The 14,597-nt window shown below is 36.6% G+C and overlaps 1 protein-coding gene and 1 long non-coding RNA gene across 8 annotated transcripts in view; one reads left to right on the forward strand and one right to left on the reverse strand.

Annotated features, from left to right (window-relative positions):
* The window catches only part of LOC147910664 (uncharacterized), a 31,385-nt gene extending 21,408 nt beyond the window's left edge, over window positions 1–9,977 (reverse strand). Inside the window, exons 1-3 of the long non-coding RNA XR_015548456.1 lie at window positions 9,893–9,977; window positions 9,361–9,557; window positions 8,055–8,245 (exon numbers count right to left, since the gene is read on the reverse strand). This is a non-coding gene — a long non-coding RNA (uncharacterized LOC147910664). The remainder of the gene's footprint in view (window positions 1–8,054; window positions 8,246–9,360; window positions 9,558–9,892) is intronic.
* The window catches only part of LOC147910662 (uncharacterized), a 446,179-nt gene that overhangs the window by 147,560 nt on the left and 284,022 nt on the right, over window positions 1–14,597 (forward strand). For 2 of the 7 annotated variants that reach the window (XR_015548452.1, XM_087416739.1), the window contains exons 1-2: window positions 11,507–11,996; window positions 13,235–13,305. The exons of 3 other annotated variants lie outside the window; for them this stretch is intronic. Coding sequence is in view for 2 of the 4 variants with exons in the window: in XM_087416739.1 (XP_087272865.1) it covers window positions 11,507–11,996; window positions 13,235–13,305 (561 nt within the window). In the remaining 2 variants the exon portion in view is untranslated. Of the gene's footprint in view, window positions 1–9,912; window positions 11,997–13,234; window positions 13,306–14,597 lie in introns of those variants that run through there. 2 more of the 7 variants (XR_015548453.1, XM_087416740.1) reach the window with 2 other exon arrangements.

Raw genomic sequence — 14,597 nt, forward strand, 5'->3', positions numbered from 1 at the left:
AGAACGCATACTTCGACTGTGAGCGCGATGAATATGTAAAAGCTGGTAGGTAATCATCGTCGCTGCCGTGATGAGTGCCATTGGAGAAGAGCATGATTTTTAACGCGCATACGGAGCGATTACGAGCGCGGCAACTATCTTCGTCGAGCTCTCACAACGAGCAATTGCAACGCACATTGGTATTGGTAATGAGCAATAAACGCTTCGTCTTATGAACTAATCGATTGAGAATCAGCGCAGCAAAGATCGTGTATCGCCGCGAGCTATGATTCCACCTGTGTGCAATTCTTTTTTTCTTTCATCTTCCGAAAATATCGTCAGCAAAAAACATTGACAATACGATACGATCGTCGGCCCGTTGTCAACGAAGTTGTCGAGCATCATAAATTGATGTGATCTACAGACATTCCTATCTATCGATCTTTGTGCTACGAGTCATAGCTCGGGCGCCAGTCATTAAAAAAAAAAAAAAAAAAAAAAATCGTAAAATTGCAGGAGTGAATCGCGATTCGGCTGGAACTTGGTGGATGATAATATAATGAAACGATGTCATCATCGGCGATCTTGCACATTTGTGTCGTGGTTAGCTAGGCCCGCATATGCATACGAACGGCGCAGCGTGTAACGGTCACTAGGATGCGCGCGTTCGCCTGGACCATTCTAATATCAAGGACACACAGTGATGCGATGGATGCGATGGATGCGACTACGAGAATAGTGATGGCGCGCGGTGGCGGAGGCGATGGCGAAGCAGGGGGCAGATGGAGATGGGAGCAAATGCGGACGACCCCCGACCCGGCACGCTGAAACCTGGAGGATATCTGACTCACGACGACGCGACGTGTGAGCGCGTTCTATTCTACCGGTGCGACATGGCATGCATATCCGCAAATCCCTCGTTATCGGACCTTTCGAAATTGTAGAACGAACTTTTCGACGTAACCTAAGATAATTTCGAGATGTGACTTGATCTTGATTTAAGTGATCGAGTGTCAATCACAAATCATATTGCACAGATCGGTATTTATATAGTCGGCTTTTATATTTAAGATCGTTTGGAATCTCTTCTGTGTACTATCACGTTTAACTTATTCTGTCTTAACTTACAAAAAGAAAAGTATAAAACCACAGCACAAGATATTGTTTGTGATATTTAATAAATCATTACATTAATAAAAAATTTTTATTTTTAAAAAACAATATCTTGTGCTGCGATTTTATGCTCTTCTTTTTGTAAGTTTTGATTTATAAACGTTTGTTATAATTATATATTATTCTGTCTTACTTTATAACTTTAAGGTTATAGAATAGGATAGTATAAGTTAGAATAAAATTTTATATACAGATACAGAGAGAAAGAGGAAAAGAGCAAGAGAGAGACATTATATGTATATACCCTTCTTTCTTGATTTTGATAAAATTGCTTATGGCCAGACATTTCTAGACATTAAAATGGTCTTCAAATAAGATTATGAGATTCCGGTCATAGGTATTCAGTCCGTTCTTACTTCAAGACTATATTAAGTAATTTTTTTAAGATACTATACTGCTCTAAGATTGGTTTATAACATTTCAAGACGGTACTTAAAACGGTCTTATATATAAAATCTGACTGAATATCAGTTAAATAAAATAATTTATGCTAAAATATTTAATAAAGTAGTTAATAAAGTGAAAATTACTAAATTAAAAAAAAATATCCTTTAAAAAAATATTTTCTTTCTTAAAATTGATCTTCTAAGACTAATCTTTTTTCTCATTATAAAATATATATTTGCAATAATTTTCTACATTTTATCATTTTTTATAAATTACTTGATGATTATGCCAGGAAAGATCGCACTATTACGGACTCGGAAAATTTCACGAAGGAAGGGAGTTTCTCGGTCGTGGTAAAGTTGCGACGCTGCAAAAGACGGGGACGGCGCGTACGTGATTGCTGATCGCAATCGTAGACGAATGGTTACGTTATACGGGATATGATTATTGGCCGACCGGAATAATAATTGTAATCATCGCCGGCAGATAATGATGAGTTGACGACGAGTCGTCGCAGTGAAGGCGCAGTGCCAGAGGTGACACACGCGAACTCGCACAACGCATCAGCTCCCACACTACCTATCTCCTGTACAACCAGTACCGTCTAACGGATTGCACAGAAACGATATTGCGAAGAATTAACTGGCGCCAATACAACTGCGCATTATAACCTATTTCAGTCAGTATCGAACGAGAATGTAAAAGGTGTTAGTATTATTCTGCCGAAATATCCTTCTGATTAAACTTCTTTAATTGTACTCTTCTATAAAAAGAGACAAGGATATATTTCTAGATAATAAGCTTTCTAGAGATTTATCTTTGTAGAAAATAAAATTTGTGTACTAAATCAATTATGTCATGAACTTTACTCTGAACTTTTCTAATCGTATCAACTGTAATTGTTCGATCATGGAAATAATTCTTTAATGGCACAAAGGCACTCGATCTTTCTTCAGTTAAAAAATTGTCGTGGATATATTCGCGCGATCTTGTGTTTGCAATCTCGACGAGTTCCCGAGAATATTATAAATCGTTAGTAAGGGAGAGTAGCGAATCTCCGAGAGTGGCCCTGAGATTTTGATTCTATCTCGCCTCGATACTCAATCGAAGGCCATCTCGATTGACCGAGTTGGAAAACAATACGCTGGGGAAGACGGGAGAGGATTGCAAATTATTCTAGCGGCGTAATTACACGGCAAAATGATGATCTTTCTCATAGACGAGTGTCGATCGGTTTCGATTATTAAGAATCGTGCGATATATAAAAGAGTAAGAAGGTTGTGTGATTTATATCTCATCAAAGTATCATAAAATAAGCAACACGTTCGTCTGCTTTCAACACTCCTTAAGAAATTCTAGCTTCTTCGTATCCATTTTATTCATAAATAAATAACACTTTTTGGATTTAATGCGTTCTTATTGAGAATTAAACGACTATCTTTGAATATTGATTCCCGAAATTCTATTCATTTCCATTGTATTTCGCTTTTCTACGGCATCAATTAATTAAAGCGTTACATAATAAAAGGAATAATTGAGCAAACATAGAAGACAAGATAATTTGTTTTATTAAATATTTGTCAAATATTTCAAATTCTTTTTAAGTTAACTTTTAATAATAGCCGATATATCTTCGCTCAATCATTGCAAAATTATAGTTACATGAACTTATTGCTGGGAAAAGATTAAGTAATTATTGTTAGCAGTATTCATGACATTTTCTCTATCTCCCATTTTCTATTTTTAATCATTATATAACATGCATATTGCACTTATCACTCTCTTTCGTAGTTCACGTTGGTATCCAATACACCGTTATCAATCAATGATCATTCGATTCTCATTCCGCGCGCTTCATGCACCATGAACATACGTACTTAATCATTCGCAGAGAATATCTTCTCTAGTGATTGTCTTTAATGGAGACGCGAGTATGTGAGCGGCGGAGTTATTCGCGCACCGCATTCGGACATATACTCGATCGTGTCATTGCGAAATCAATAATTACGAGAATCGCGTTACTTCGTAGCGCACGTCCAGGACACGTCCAGGATTTATTAGCATCGACCGAACGTGCGCGCAGAATGTATCACCTGCTAATAAAAATAAACTCTTCTCTCGGCAGTGTATAACCTCGAGATCTTGAGCCGGTAAAAGTAACGCAAATCGCATGCACCTTCATCGTCGTCCGCACTACGTTCTGCATGTCGGATATCTTCGATCGTTCGATAAAGCGACAAGCATTTTTGTTCACCTCTCGAACGTTTATTTTCTATCGAGCTGATGCACGAAGCGACTTTACCTGTGTTACGAAACCGAAGCGATAAAGAGATGACGCGATAGGAGAGAGAGTTTATGATCAGCAGCCGAAGTTCGGAAACTCTGTTAAATTATTGCAGGTTCTGTCCCGATGATTTAGCTTTTTAATTAAATCTCGAAGCTTCTTCCAGGAAGACGGCCTCCGTGGTCGAAGTTCTGGAGCTTCATTTAATTATGCCGCGATAGTTTATCTTGCTTTAATTAAGACTCGACTGCACCATTCCAAGAGAACCAGATCTCATTTTCCTACATTTTCAAGAGACATGTGTAAGTGTGTGTTGGTGGAACGTTCGGGATAGATCACTATCTGATCTTGATACAAGGAAACAGGAAGAAGACAAGAAGCTCAGACAAGAGCAGTAGCTCCTAACGGAAAATCTAGCTGAGAAGCGTTGGCAAAGTCAAGGACACGAGTCCTTGGATAGTTTTAACCGCGTGGAATAGATATATTAGGCCGTTAATCGATATAATTAGTAACTTGGTTATACTCGAGCGCTAGCGTATCCTTGAAACACTCCGCATCTTTCACTTTCCCTTCTGCGCGGCATTCTTTCGCTCGAACCGTCCGTGCGCATCGTATAAATATTTTAGTAGAATATTGTATCCTTCGTGCGCTCGCGATCTCTCACAATCATCACGATGAAGTCGCGTCATCATCATTACCTTACACGATCTCTCTTAATTTACACAATTCTCTCGATTTACTTATCGCACAATATATCGTGTTTTTATTCGTATATCTATTCGCGGATCACCACAAATCACTATGATTGTATCTTTTTTCTCGTTCGCTCTTTCACAGCCTCAAAAATTTGTGATTTACATCGTTCGAGAATGATCGCGATCGCTGACGACGTGGCGATGGTCTTTGTGCGCGTCTTGAACTACCTTTTCGGACCAGCCTTGAACGAATCACTTTGGTATACGTTCCAAAACAGTCATGTTGGTCGATATTAAGGCGACACGACGCTAATTCGCCGCTTTAAACGCGAGCCATACGTTCTTATGTACTTGGTGCACGACCGTGATGCGTGTACGGAGGTCGCCTTCCCAATGGTGACATTCGACGTGTACCGCCTATTAAAATCATACGATTTATAGACCGCTGTCCAGCAAAGTAATTCACGTTACTCGTTTCTGCGTTGTCTACGTTGTGGCGAACAAAAACACGAATTCACTGATTAAGAAAGTAATAAGTGAGACTGTTCCATGTTACTATGTATATGTATACCTATAATTGAATGTTATAAAAGAATCATTCTCTCCTATAGAAAATCTGTATATAACGTATCCTTCTTCCTCAATATCTCCCCCCCCCCTCTCTCTCTCTCTCTATATATATATATATATATATATCTTTTTATATAAAATATTTTCTCATGTATTTTTCTTCAAAAATAAATGATAACTATACGGATGTTCCATTAAGATGTATGAATAAAGGAAAAATTCGAAACATACAAATTACTTCATAACTCTAAATAACAATAAAAGGTGAATATTAGTGCAAAGAGAAGAAGTTCTAAAATTTATTTCTGAATTTTTACATCTGGAAGAATACATGTCATTAAATTGTATGATAAGTTTAAAATATATTATTTTAATTAATTCTTTTAATTAAATATCTACGAGCAGAACACTCTGTATTAATATTATATGTGTAATGTATAATTACACAAATATTACTAATATGTTTTCACACTAGCGTGACAATGGAACGTTTTCTTTTTGTAACGTTTCTGCATAGTAATAACACAGTCCGTTATGATAATTAAATAGATTGCTAAATTCATGGAGTATTCTAAGAAACGCGGGCATTCTACAGTTTTCCAAGAATATAAGTTGAATTGTTCCCGTGCGGGACATGAGAGCGTCACCAGCATTCACCAGCGAGATAAACGGTGCGCGGAACGGTGTTATCGTCGCCTGCGCGTCCGCGCGACGGAATATGAAAAGGCAGCATCACGAAGGCGACACATGTGTACCAGCGTGGGTACACCGGGTACACCGGCGCTGTATGCAAAAGCACGGGGCTGATAAAATCAAATCCCGCGTACGTACCTCGGTACGTGACTGACAGGTCGGCTTCGTCACCGGGACTCGAGAGATAAAAGCTAGAGCGCATAACGAGGTGCCTGCGAGAGTGCAAGGCTCGTAGAGAACCACCGTGGAACCGAACGTGTGCACGCCGCGACACGTACGCGGTTGTTTTACCAAATGCGGTACCATTTTCCTATGTTATTTTCATTATTTTCCGCGTGTTGTACACGCCATCACGTTACTTCCAACCTCTCCTTTTCACACAGTCACGCAAACAATATTTTTGCGTAAACTGAAGAATTTCAATGAATCGTTTGAATGTTTTTCACAGTCGTGAAATTTTTTTTAACTACGATAATATTTTCCTTTCTACAATTACAAAATTATCATGAAAATAATTAAAATTCTAATTAAAATGTTGTTATTTAAATATTTTAATTAAAAACGTTTTTCATAGTCGTGATTTTTTAAGCTATATGTTTTCATTTCTACTTTCACAATGAATTATTATAAAAATAATTAAAATTATAATTAAAATGCTGTCATTTGGATATTGTAAGTGAAATAATGAAAATAATGAAACAATACGATAATGATTTCAACCTTACTTTTACAATTATAAAATTGTCATAAAAATAATTCTAATTATAATGGAACTGTTAATACATTTAAATATTTTAAGTGAAAATAAACTTCGAAATCCGTGAAGTGATCATCCGTGGATGATTAGGAAAAGTTATATCGTAAGATACGAAACGAAAGAAAAAGGATACCTATGTATAATTCGCGTTCTTATTATATATGCGGAATGTGACGTTACCGTGACAGATACAATGGGATGAGCCTCGGAGCGACACATGTTTTGTTATCTCAGTATTCGAAAATCGTTGGAGACATTAAGTAACATTGTTTAACCAGGGCAACGGTAGACATATGTATAGCGGTGGAGACGACGCACAAAAATAGCATCGAAAGCGAATCGTGGCGAGTTCAAGAGCGAAGGCCTCGGCTTATTGAGCGAAGAGAGACAGTCGGAGAGAGAAAGACAATAAGTCGAATGTAAATGTAAGAACGTGAGACCCATCCTTATTATCTCCGTTTATACGACGATTCAAACAGAAAGTGATCTCCTCGTCCTCATGCTAATTCAACTGCTGAGGCCTCTCTCGACAGTCCTGTATACGCGATCTTTTTTAGCAATTATTACTAATAAAAAAAATTACACAAAAAACTTTCTCCACATTCATTGGTAACCATCATGGTCAGCCATTTTTTAAATATATATCAAAGGCTATAATTTAGAAAAAATTGAAAGTCATTAATCAAAATAATTTATCAAGGCAAAGCAAAAAGATATTTGATCACATTTCTCGCTGATGCTTTACTCTGATCATTAGTTTTGTATGGAGATACGAGATTGTGTTTTATCTCGTAGATATCATTATTCTATTATAAATATAACGCGTTGGTACAGGCGCAGCTAGTTGAAAATATCGCTGGCGGGATGGCACGAGTATTGTCCTTGCGAGTAACACGTCACGGGAGTGCATCCGGTTCATGGATAATACCGCGTACACGGTATACATTGCGTATATTCGCACTTGTGGTATCCATTAGAGCCTTCGTTACATGTCATCAGTTTGATATCAACCACGTTTGGCGTCCGGTCTGTGTAGACACGGAAAACGGAAGATAGGACGCGAGGAGGAGAGGAAGAAGAAGCGGGTAGCGCGGCTCGCACAATTATGCATACGTAGAAGACAGAACATTAATTTATAGCTGAAATAAGGGCCCAGTGCGGTGTGCACGCGCGTGTCGGCGCGTCTGTTGCCGCGGACGAGCGTCTGTTGCGTGGGCGCCGCGAGTGCCTCGCTTAAAACATTTCTCTGGTTCAGCTCTGGGTGCGTTGCGCCTCCAACGAGCTCAGCTGAGACACGACCGCGTGTTCGTTATTTGTATCCGCGTATTTATATGCGTATATAACCACACGCAACCTCACGCATGGAGGGACCAACCTCTTAACCCCTTCTCGTCGCGCCCCCCGACCCCTCTCCTCTGAATCCGGGGCCAAGCCGGGCACCACCTCCAGGGCCCGTCCCGATCCACGAAGCGGACGATTAATAACCGAGGTGTTTCGAATAAATTAAAGCACTTACTTATCTTGCGCGAGTGCGGAGCTCCGATAGCGCGGCCTTTGTCGTAACACGACAGACATATTCGCTTGGATTCGTTCTCACCTATTCATGCGGCGTGCTCTGGTCGAGGATTGGTTACACTCGGCTACTTGGGTGGTTCTAGACACCGCATCGTAAAAGGAACGAGCCGCGTAAGAGTTGACGAACGACACCTAAAACATTATCTTTTCTCAGTATAAAACTCGTACTTATAATCGCGTTTCTACTGAAGAAACTCAGTCGAAACCAGTTTGAGATATAATGCGATTTAATAAATGAAATTTGAGCATCAATTTGATATGATAATATCATATTTATAACCACGATACATTTCTGATGGGTAACGTGAGTTTTCGATTAGCGAATTTTGGAACAGAATTCTTATTAATATGGTTTGAAAATTGTGACTACGTTTTGATTGAATTTTTTATTTTGTAAGATATTAACTGAGCTTTAAATATTTATAACAGAATAATTGACAAAACTGAAATAACTTCAATTTTTTTTAATTACAGAAGTCTGCTACTATTCACAGCGCCATATAATGACAAAACATTCCGAAATAAACTAATGGAAAACTCACGTTTCTGATTGCAATTATAAATAATTAACAGATATCTTAAAATTGGAATTCATTTTGAGACATAACAATTAAATTTTGATTTAATTTTCTTGAAATATGATATTCAATTTCTTTAAATTTAACAATCTTGATTCGATATCAATTTGATAACTCATTTTTCACTGAATAATATTTAATTTTTTTAAATAAAGTTTTTTTTAAAAAATATTTTAATCAATACGATGATTTCAACACCAATTCGACATCGATTCGATGTTTAATTGATGATCATTTCTTGCTAGATAATTAACAATTTATTCATAAAATATAAAATAGATTGCATTGTTTCTTAAAATTATATATACCAAAAAGATGTGTATTAATTATAGAAAATATATTATCTGAAAAATAAGCGAAAAAATTGTATGGATGCTCAAAAAGTATTATTCGTACAGTCGAAAAATTTAGCTTATAATATCAGAAATATACATGCGAAGCTCATTTGTATATGTTAAAACAGAATGTATTCATTGTATAAAATTGCTAATTAATATTTATTTTTTACAAATAAAACTTGTTTTATAAAAAATTTCCTTGTACGAATACTTTTTGCTCTCACTGTATTTTCAATAAAAAAGATAAAAGAATTATATAAAATTCACATCTGACCTATTCCTTAACTCTTAGCACACACTTTAGTTTTTGATAATCTTAATACTTACGTACTCTTATTCGTGTTCGTAGATATCTCATTTTCGTGAATTAATGCGACGTTCGGAGCGTCTCGTACTTCTGCCATCCCCCAATAAGGTCGCCAAGCGAATGCCAAAGTGATGACGTAGTCACCGCGCTCCCCCTCGCTGTGCGCGCTCCCCCTTGCTGTGTGCGCTTTCCTTCGCTATTCGCACTTCACCGGCCGTCAACTGTCGCGTATGAAAAATATTCATTTTATTCAATTATCTTATTTTACATTATTTTACATTATTTTGAGAAACGGATATCACGATCGTACCGTACATTTCGCGCTTCGCTTTATGGCATCTCTTTCACTTGTTCAATCTTATATTACTTGCGCGTTTATTATATTATATAAGCTATATAAGCTAATAAGTTTACTATATTATATAAGCATAATTAGTAATTATTCACGTGGATATTTTTAATATTCTACAACATTATTCTATAACATTATATCTCAATTTTCATTATTCTTTTTAATAATTCATACTTATGATCAAATGATTAAGATAAATCTTACCTTGCAAGTACAACGCCGAGAAGTCCAGACGGAATGAAAAGCAGATATCGTAGAACGCCCGACGATAGTCCATTCGGTTAAAAAGTCAGGAATAGTTGAATAAAATATCGACGTAATTTTCCACGATGATTAAATATTTCGTATCGACGTATTGTGCTGCGCGACGCGGCGAGTCGGTTAGTTGTTTGTTAACTTTTTCCGCGAATTCAGCGCGAGCGGCGAGCGTGCGATGTATACACAGATGTCATTGTTGTTGTCGAGTGACGCGATCTCAACCCCGCGCGCGGTGCTCGGCGAGTAATGGCACGAATGTTTGCGTTTTGTTACTCGCGTAGACGCGTTCGCGACGATACACGAAAACCAAACGCGATTCTCTGCAAATATTATAGCTCCATTAATCCAATTCGATCTGACGACTTACGATTCGCGAGAACATCCGTGGAAACACGTCGGTTTACATGGCGGTTTACCTAAAGTAGGATTCGAACGATAGGAGTGAAGTGAGCCGATTTTGCGTATTAAGTCCGCTCTACATTGCGCGGCGAAGCTTGTTGCGTCAGCCATCTCGAAGCGTTATTTTTAAAATTGACCAATCGAATTGGAGGATGCAACAAACTTGCGACCTGCGTTTTAGATCGTTTACTTGCTATTATTGAAAGTGTGCAATGAAGCGTAAATCGCCGGTTCGTGAAAATCAAAGTAATAAAAGTTGACGATATACCTAAGCAGAACACACAAGTCATCGTGACATCAAAATGACATCGAAATGGCTCGAAAATGATTGCTAAAAGTCACTTTTCAATCAGTCACGATTTATTTTAATGTAACTTCGACGTTATTGTGACTTGTTCTGCTGGGATATTATCGTACTCCGCAAGAAAAGTGACACAAGTCGACATTTTTCGATTTTCTTATTATGTACGGATTGTGTTCTACATGGGCCTTCAATCAAAAAAAGTAATATAAATCGAATTGAAATACTTTCTAAGAAAATAACAAATCAAAAATTACAAAAATAATTTTTAAGGTAGAGTAATACTCTAAAAAAATTAATATCTACATTACTTCTACAGAACTTGAAATAAGCAATTTATGTGATTTATTGGCTCGAAGTTAAATACTGCTATAATAAATGTAATAAATAATTAAGATACTCAATTTTCAGATAGCACAGAAAATTCGAAAAAAGAATTTTGTAATTCTTTTCACATCTGAAATTTTTTTTTTACATCTAATTCTTTTTGCATTTCTAATTCTTTTTACATCTGAAATAATAATCACAATTAAATTTATTGATGCTCAATAAGCATCTATTAAAAAGATCTTAATAATAGATACATATATATTTGATATTTGGTTAAAAAGAGAAAAAAATTTTAATACAGTTTCATGCAGGAATAAAGAACATACTTCTTTCTGTGTGCGTGATACGAGGGTGCAGTTGCCGACACTGGATTTGAATTTATTACGTTAATGACGCAGCGCTGCGAACACGAAGTAACTCGAACCGGCGATGTCGCGGTGTGAAATTAGTCCGTAAAAGTCGCGATCAACCTCATTTGGCTCGATATTCGACTGCGAAATGTACGGATACATACGATTTATACAAGAGTGATGCATTCGGGTGCGTATTTATGGCCGCGTCGCGAGATTAATTCGCCCGAAATCCACCGCGCAACGTCACGCCATTACGGCCGGACAACGACGCGACTCCGCGGCAGTTGGTTAGTTCGCGGATGCCATATCGGATCGATAGCATTGTGTTATCGCATCTTTTTCGCGTCTTATCACGTCTTATTCTCTCCGTCGCGATATAACGAAGTGTACGTTGCGTATGATTTACTTCGGGAGTGTCGTATCAAAATGCTGCGCCATATAGTTTCCAGTTTCTACTGCGTCATAATGCTGCGTCAAAATGTCGGCGGTCGTCGTACTCGCGTCACTCATCGTACTCTAGTAATCGGTACAATTAATCTTATTTTCGCGAATGCATTAGTCGGTTCTGTGTTTCTGTGCTATGTGAGTGCCATGAAAGAGCAACAGTGGATGAACGATCATGGAGGAGGCCTGAGGAGGCATCGGGCACCGGCGAAGCAATCATTAGGTGAATAATTTATTATTTATTACTTATTATTGCACATATCTGTAGAATCAAAGCATGGACTATCTCTATTCGTATCTAAATAGTATGTCAAATGTGGTCAAAAATAAGTGGCAGGAGTGTTAAAACGGCCGATTTCCTTTTCTTTTTAATATATTTTGTGATTGAATAAAAAGAGACAGATTCGTGTTCGATCTTTCTTTGTATTCTACGAGTAATGTGGCTGTAACAAAGACAGCACGATATTTGTATCGACTTGTATCATTAAATGGAGAGCAGCCTCTTATTTTTATTGACCAATTTTACGTAATATATGGAGTGGCGTGGTCTATGCTTTATACTCTATAGTCTTTGTGTAGAATCAATTGTTCTCGTGACTGTCGTATTTTGCATGCCATTCTCTTGCATCCTTTCTTGTAATATAAAGACCACTTTGGATGATTGATAATAATTGGTATCGGAATTCAAGATAACATTCTAGTTATAATTTTATGTGCCATGTAATTCGAGAAACATCTTAAGGATCAGAGATCACACACATTTATTGTAATTTAATTTAATTTAACTAGTGCATTAAAATATATATAGTTGCATATATATAGTTAAATGTATATATATATATATATATATAAAATATATATATATATGCAACTATATACATTTTAATACACTATTTAAATTAAATTAAATAACAATAAATGTGTGTGATCTCTGATCCTTAAGATGTTTCTCGAATTATATGGCACATAAAATTATAAATCGAATGTTATCTCGAATTCCGATTAAATATATATATATGTATATAGTATATGCATATATATATTTAAATAAATATATAAAGATGTAAATGGAATTCTGCTTTGAAATCTGAATTAAGTATAGGTTGTCTAAAACATGCTTAAGGTGACTAAAATGCATTTGATCATTTTATGAAATTATAATTCTTTTAAATAATTTTAATATTATTTAAAATTATTGTTGAATGATATTGATAATTTAATAAAATAGAACATTTATTAGTCACAAAATATGATATATTAAAAATACTCTCGAAAGGTTTGAGATTTAAGATTTAATACTTGAATTATTTATACGTTGAAAAAGATTTCCTTTTAAATACTATTATATTAAATATTTATTTAAAAAAGAAATAAAAATTTCATTACGCAATAATTATTTTTTGAATTTATTAATTACTTTGAAAGCTTTACTACAATTTGGCTATATTTGCATTCTTACAGGTCGTTGTGCTACAACTCCGCTGCTGCGTATCTCATTCGTAAGTCGAATTATCATTCATCATTCTAATAAGGTGAGGTGACGAATATATGAAAATGTTATATCATGTATATTTCTAATTAAAATATGATCGTCAAACTGTTCATATTTCATATAAAAATATAATACTTTTTAATATAATATTTTATTCTGGACATCTTAGAAACAATTATAGTAGAATTTTCAAATATTATTATTAACGTGAATATACATGTTGAATTGACAGAAAGTTAGATCTATTTTCGATCTATTACCGATACATTGCATATGTGAGATAGCTCGCTTTTTTTCGCCTAGTTATTGAGAGAATTTATATTTTCCGTTTTTCCTTGCTTCATATTTTATTGACAAACTTGAGCCTTGAAACACATTAGGTATAGTAAGCTAAGTAAGCTATCAAGAAATCAATCATAATCGATTCTCTCTATATTCGACCGTGATTAGCTGATATCTTAAATCTTACTATACTTATTGTGTTTCAGAATCAATATCCGTATTCTTAGTCATAACATTTAAGACTTTTTTAAATTTATCTTCAGATGCTCTATACGAATTATTTTATTGGCTATGCAGCATCGAAAGGTAAACTTAAGGAAGCCTTAAATACAAGACTTGACTATGAATACAGGCAGAAGATCGATGCCTCATTGTCATCGAGGCGCATGTACCTAGTCCAGTGATAATTAACTCATAAAGAAAAGGAGAGTTCTGTCTGTTGGCGGCGTACCAGCATGTAGATATAAATATTCTTTGCGCACACAAATAAATATATAGGTGCATACGTTTGGAGAGACAATGGAGCACGAGGCGTTCCAATCGCTTAACGGTATAGAAATATCCTCGCTGCTCCTCGACTGACAGAGACAATCGCAGGTCGAGCGAGCAGCAGGTCGACGACGTCTTATTCCCGTGGCTAAGGTCGTACCCTTATACGACGATCTATATAGCATATATGAGAGGCAGAGAACGAGGAGGAGGAGGACGAGAGAGTATCGGACAAGGCTCTAACCGACATCGTGCAGGAGCCGGCAGGTTCACCAAGGTTTAACCTTGAAGATGATTAGAAAGCAAAAGATCCCACCGTCGTCCTCCGACGGTGGATCACGACTCGTTCTCGCTCCTGCCTCTCTCGCGGGAGTCCTATTGCTCTGCTAGAGATATATCTGGGGCAATATCTTCTGAATCCTGCACGCGAACCGGTTGATCTATAATCATAGGAATAATCGTGCGAAAAGTATGATGATTGTAGCCTTTATGCGAACTGCCTTCCGCGATTCGGATAGGTTAACGGCTGGAACGAGGCCGCCCTAGGGTGATTACTGTAGG

Source organism: Acromyrmex echinatior, chromosome 2 (assembly GCF_024713525.1).
Source record: "Acromyrmex echinatior isolate Ae372 chromosome 2, ASM2471352v2, whole genome shotgun sequence".
Classification (NCBI taxonomy): domain Eukaryota; kingdom Metazoa; phylum Arthropoda; class Insecta; order Hymenoptera; family Formicidae; genus Acromyrmex; species Acromyrmex echinatior.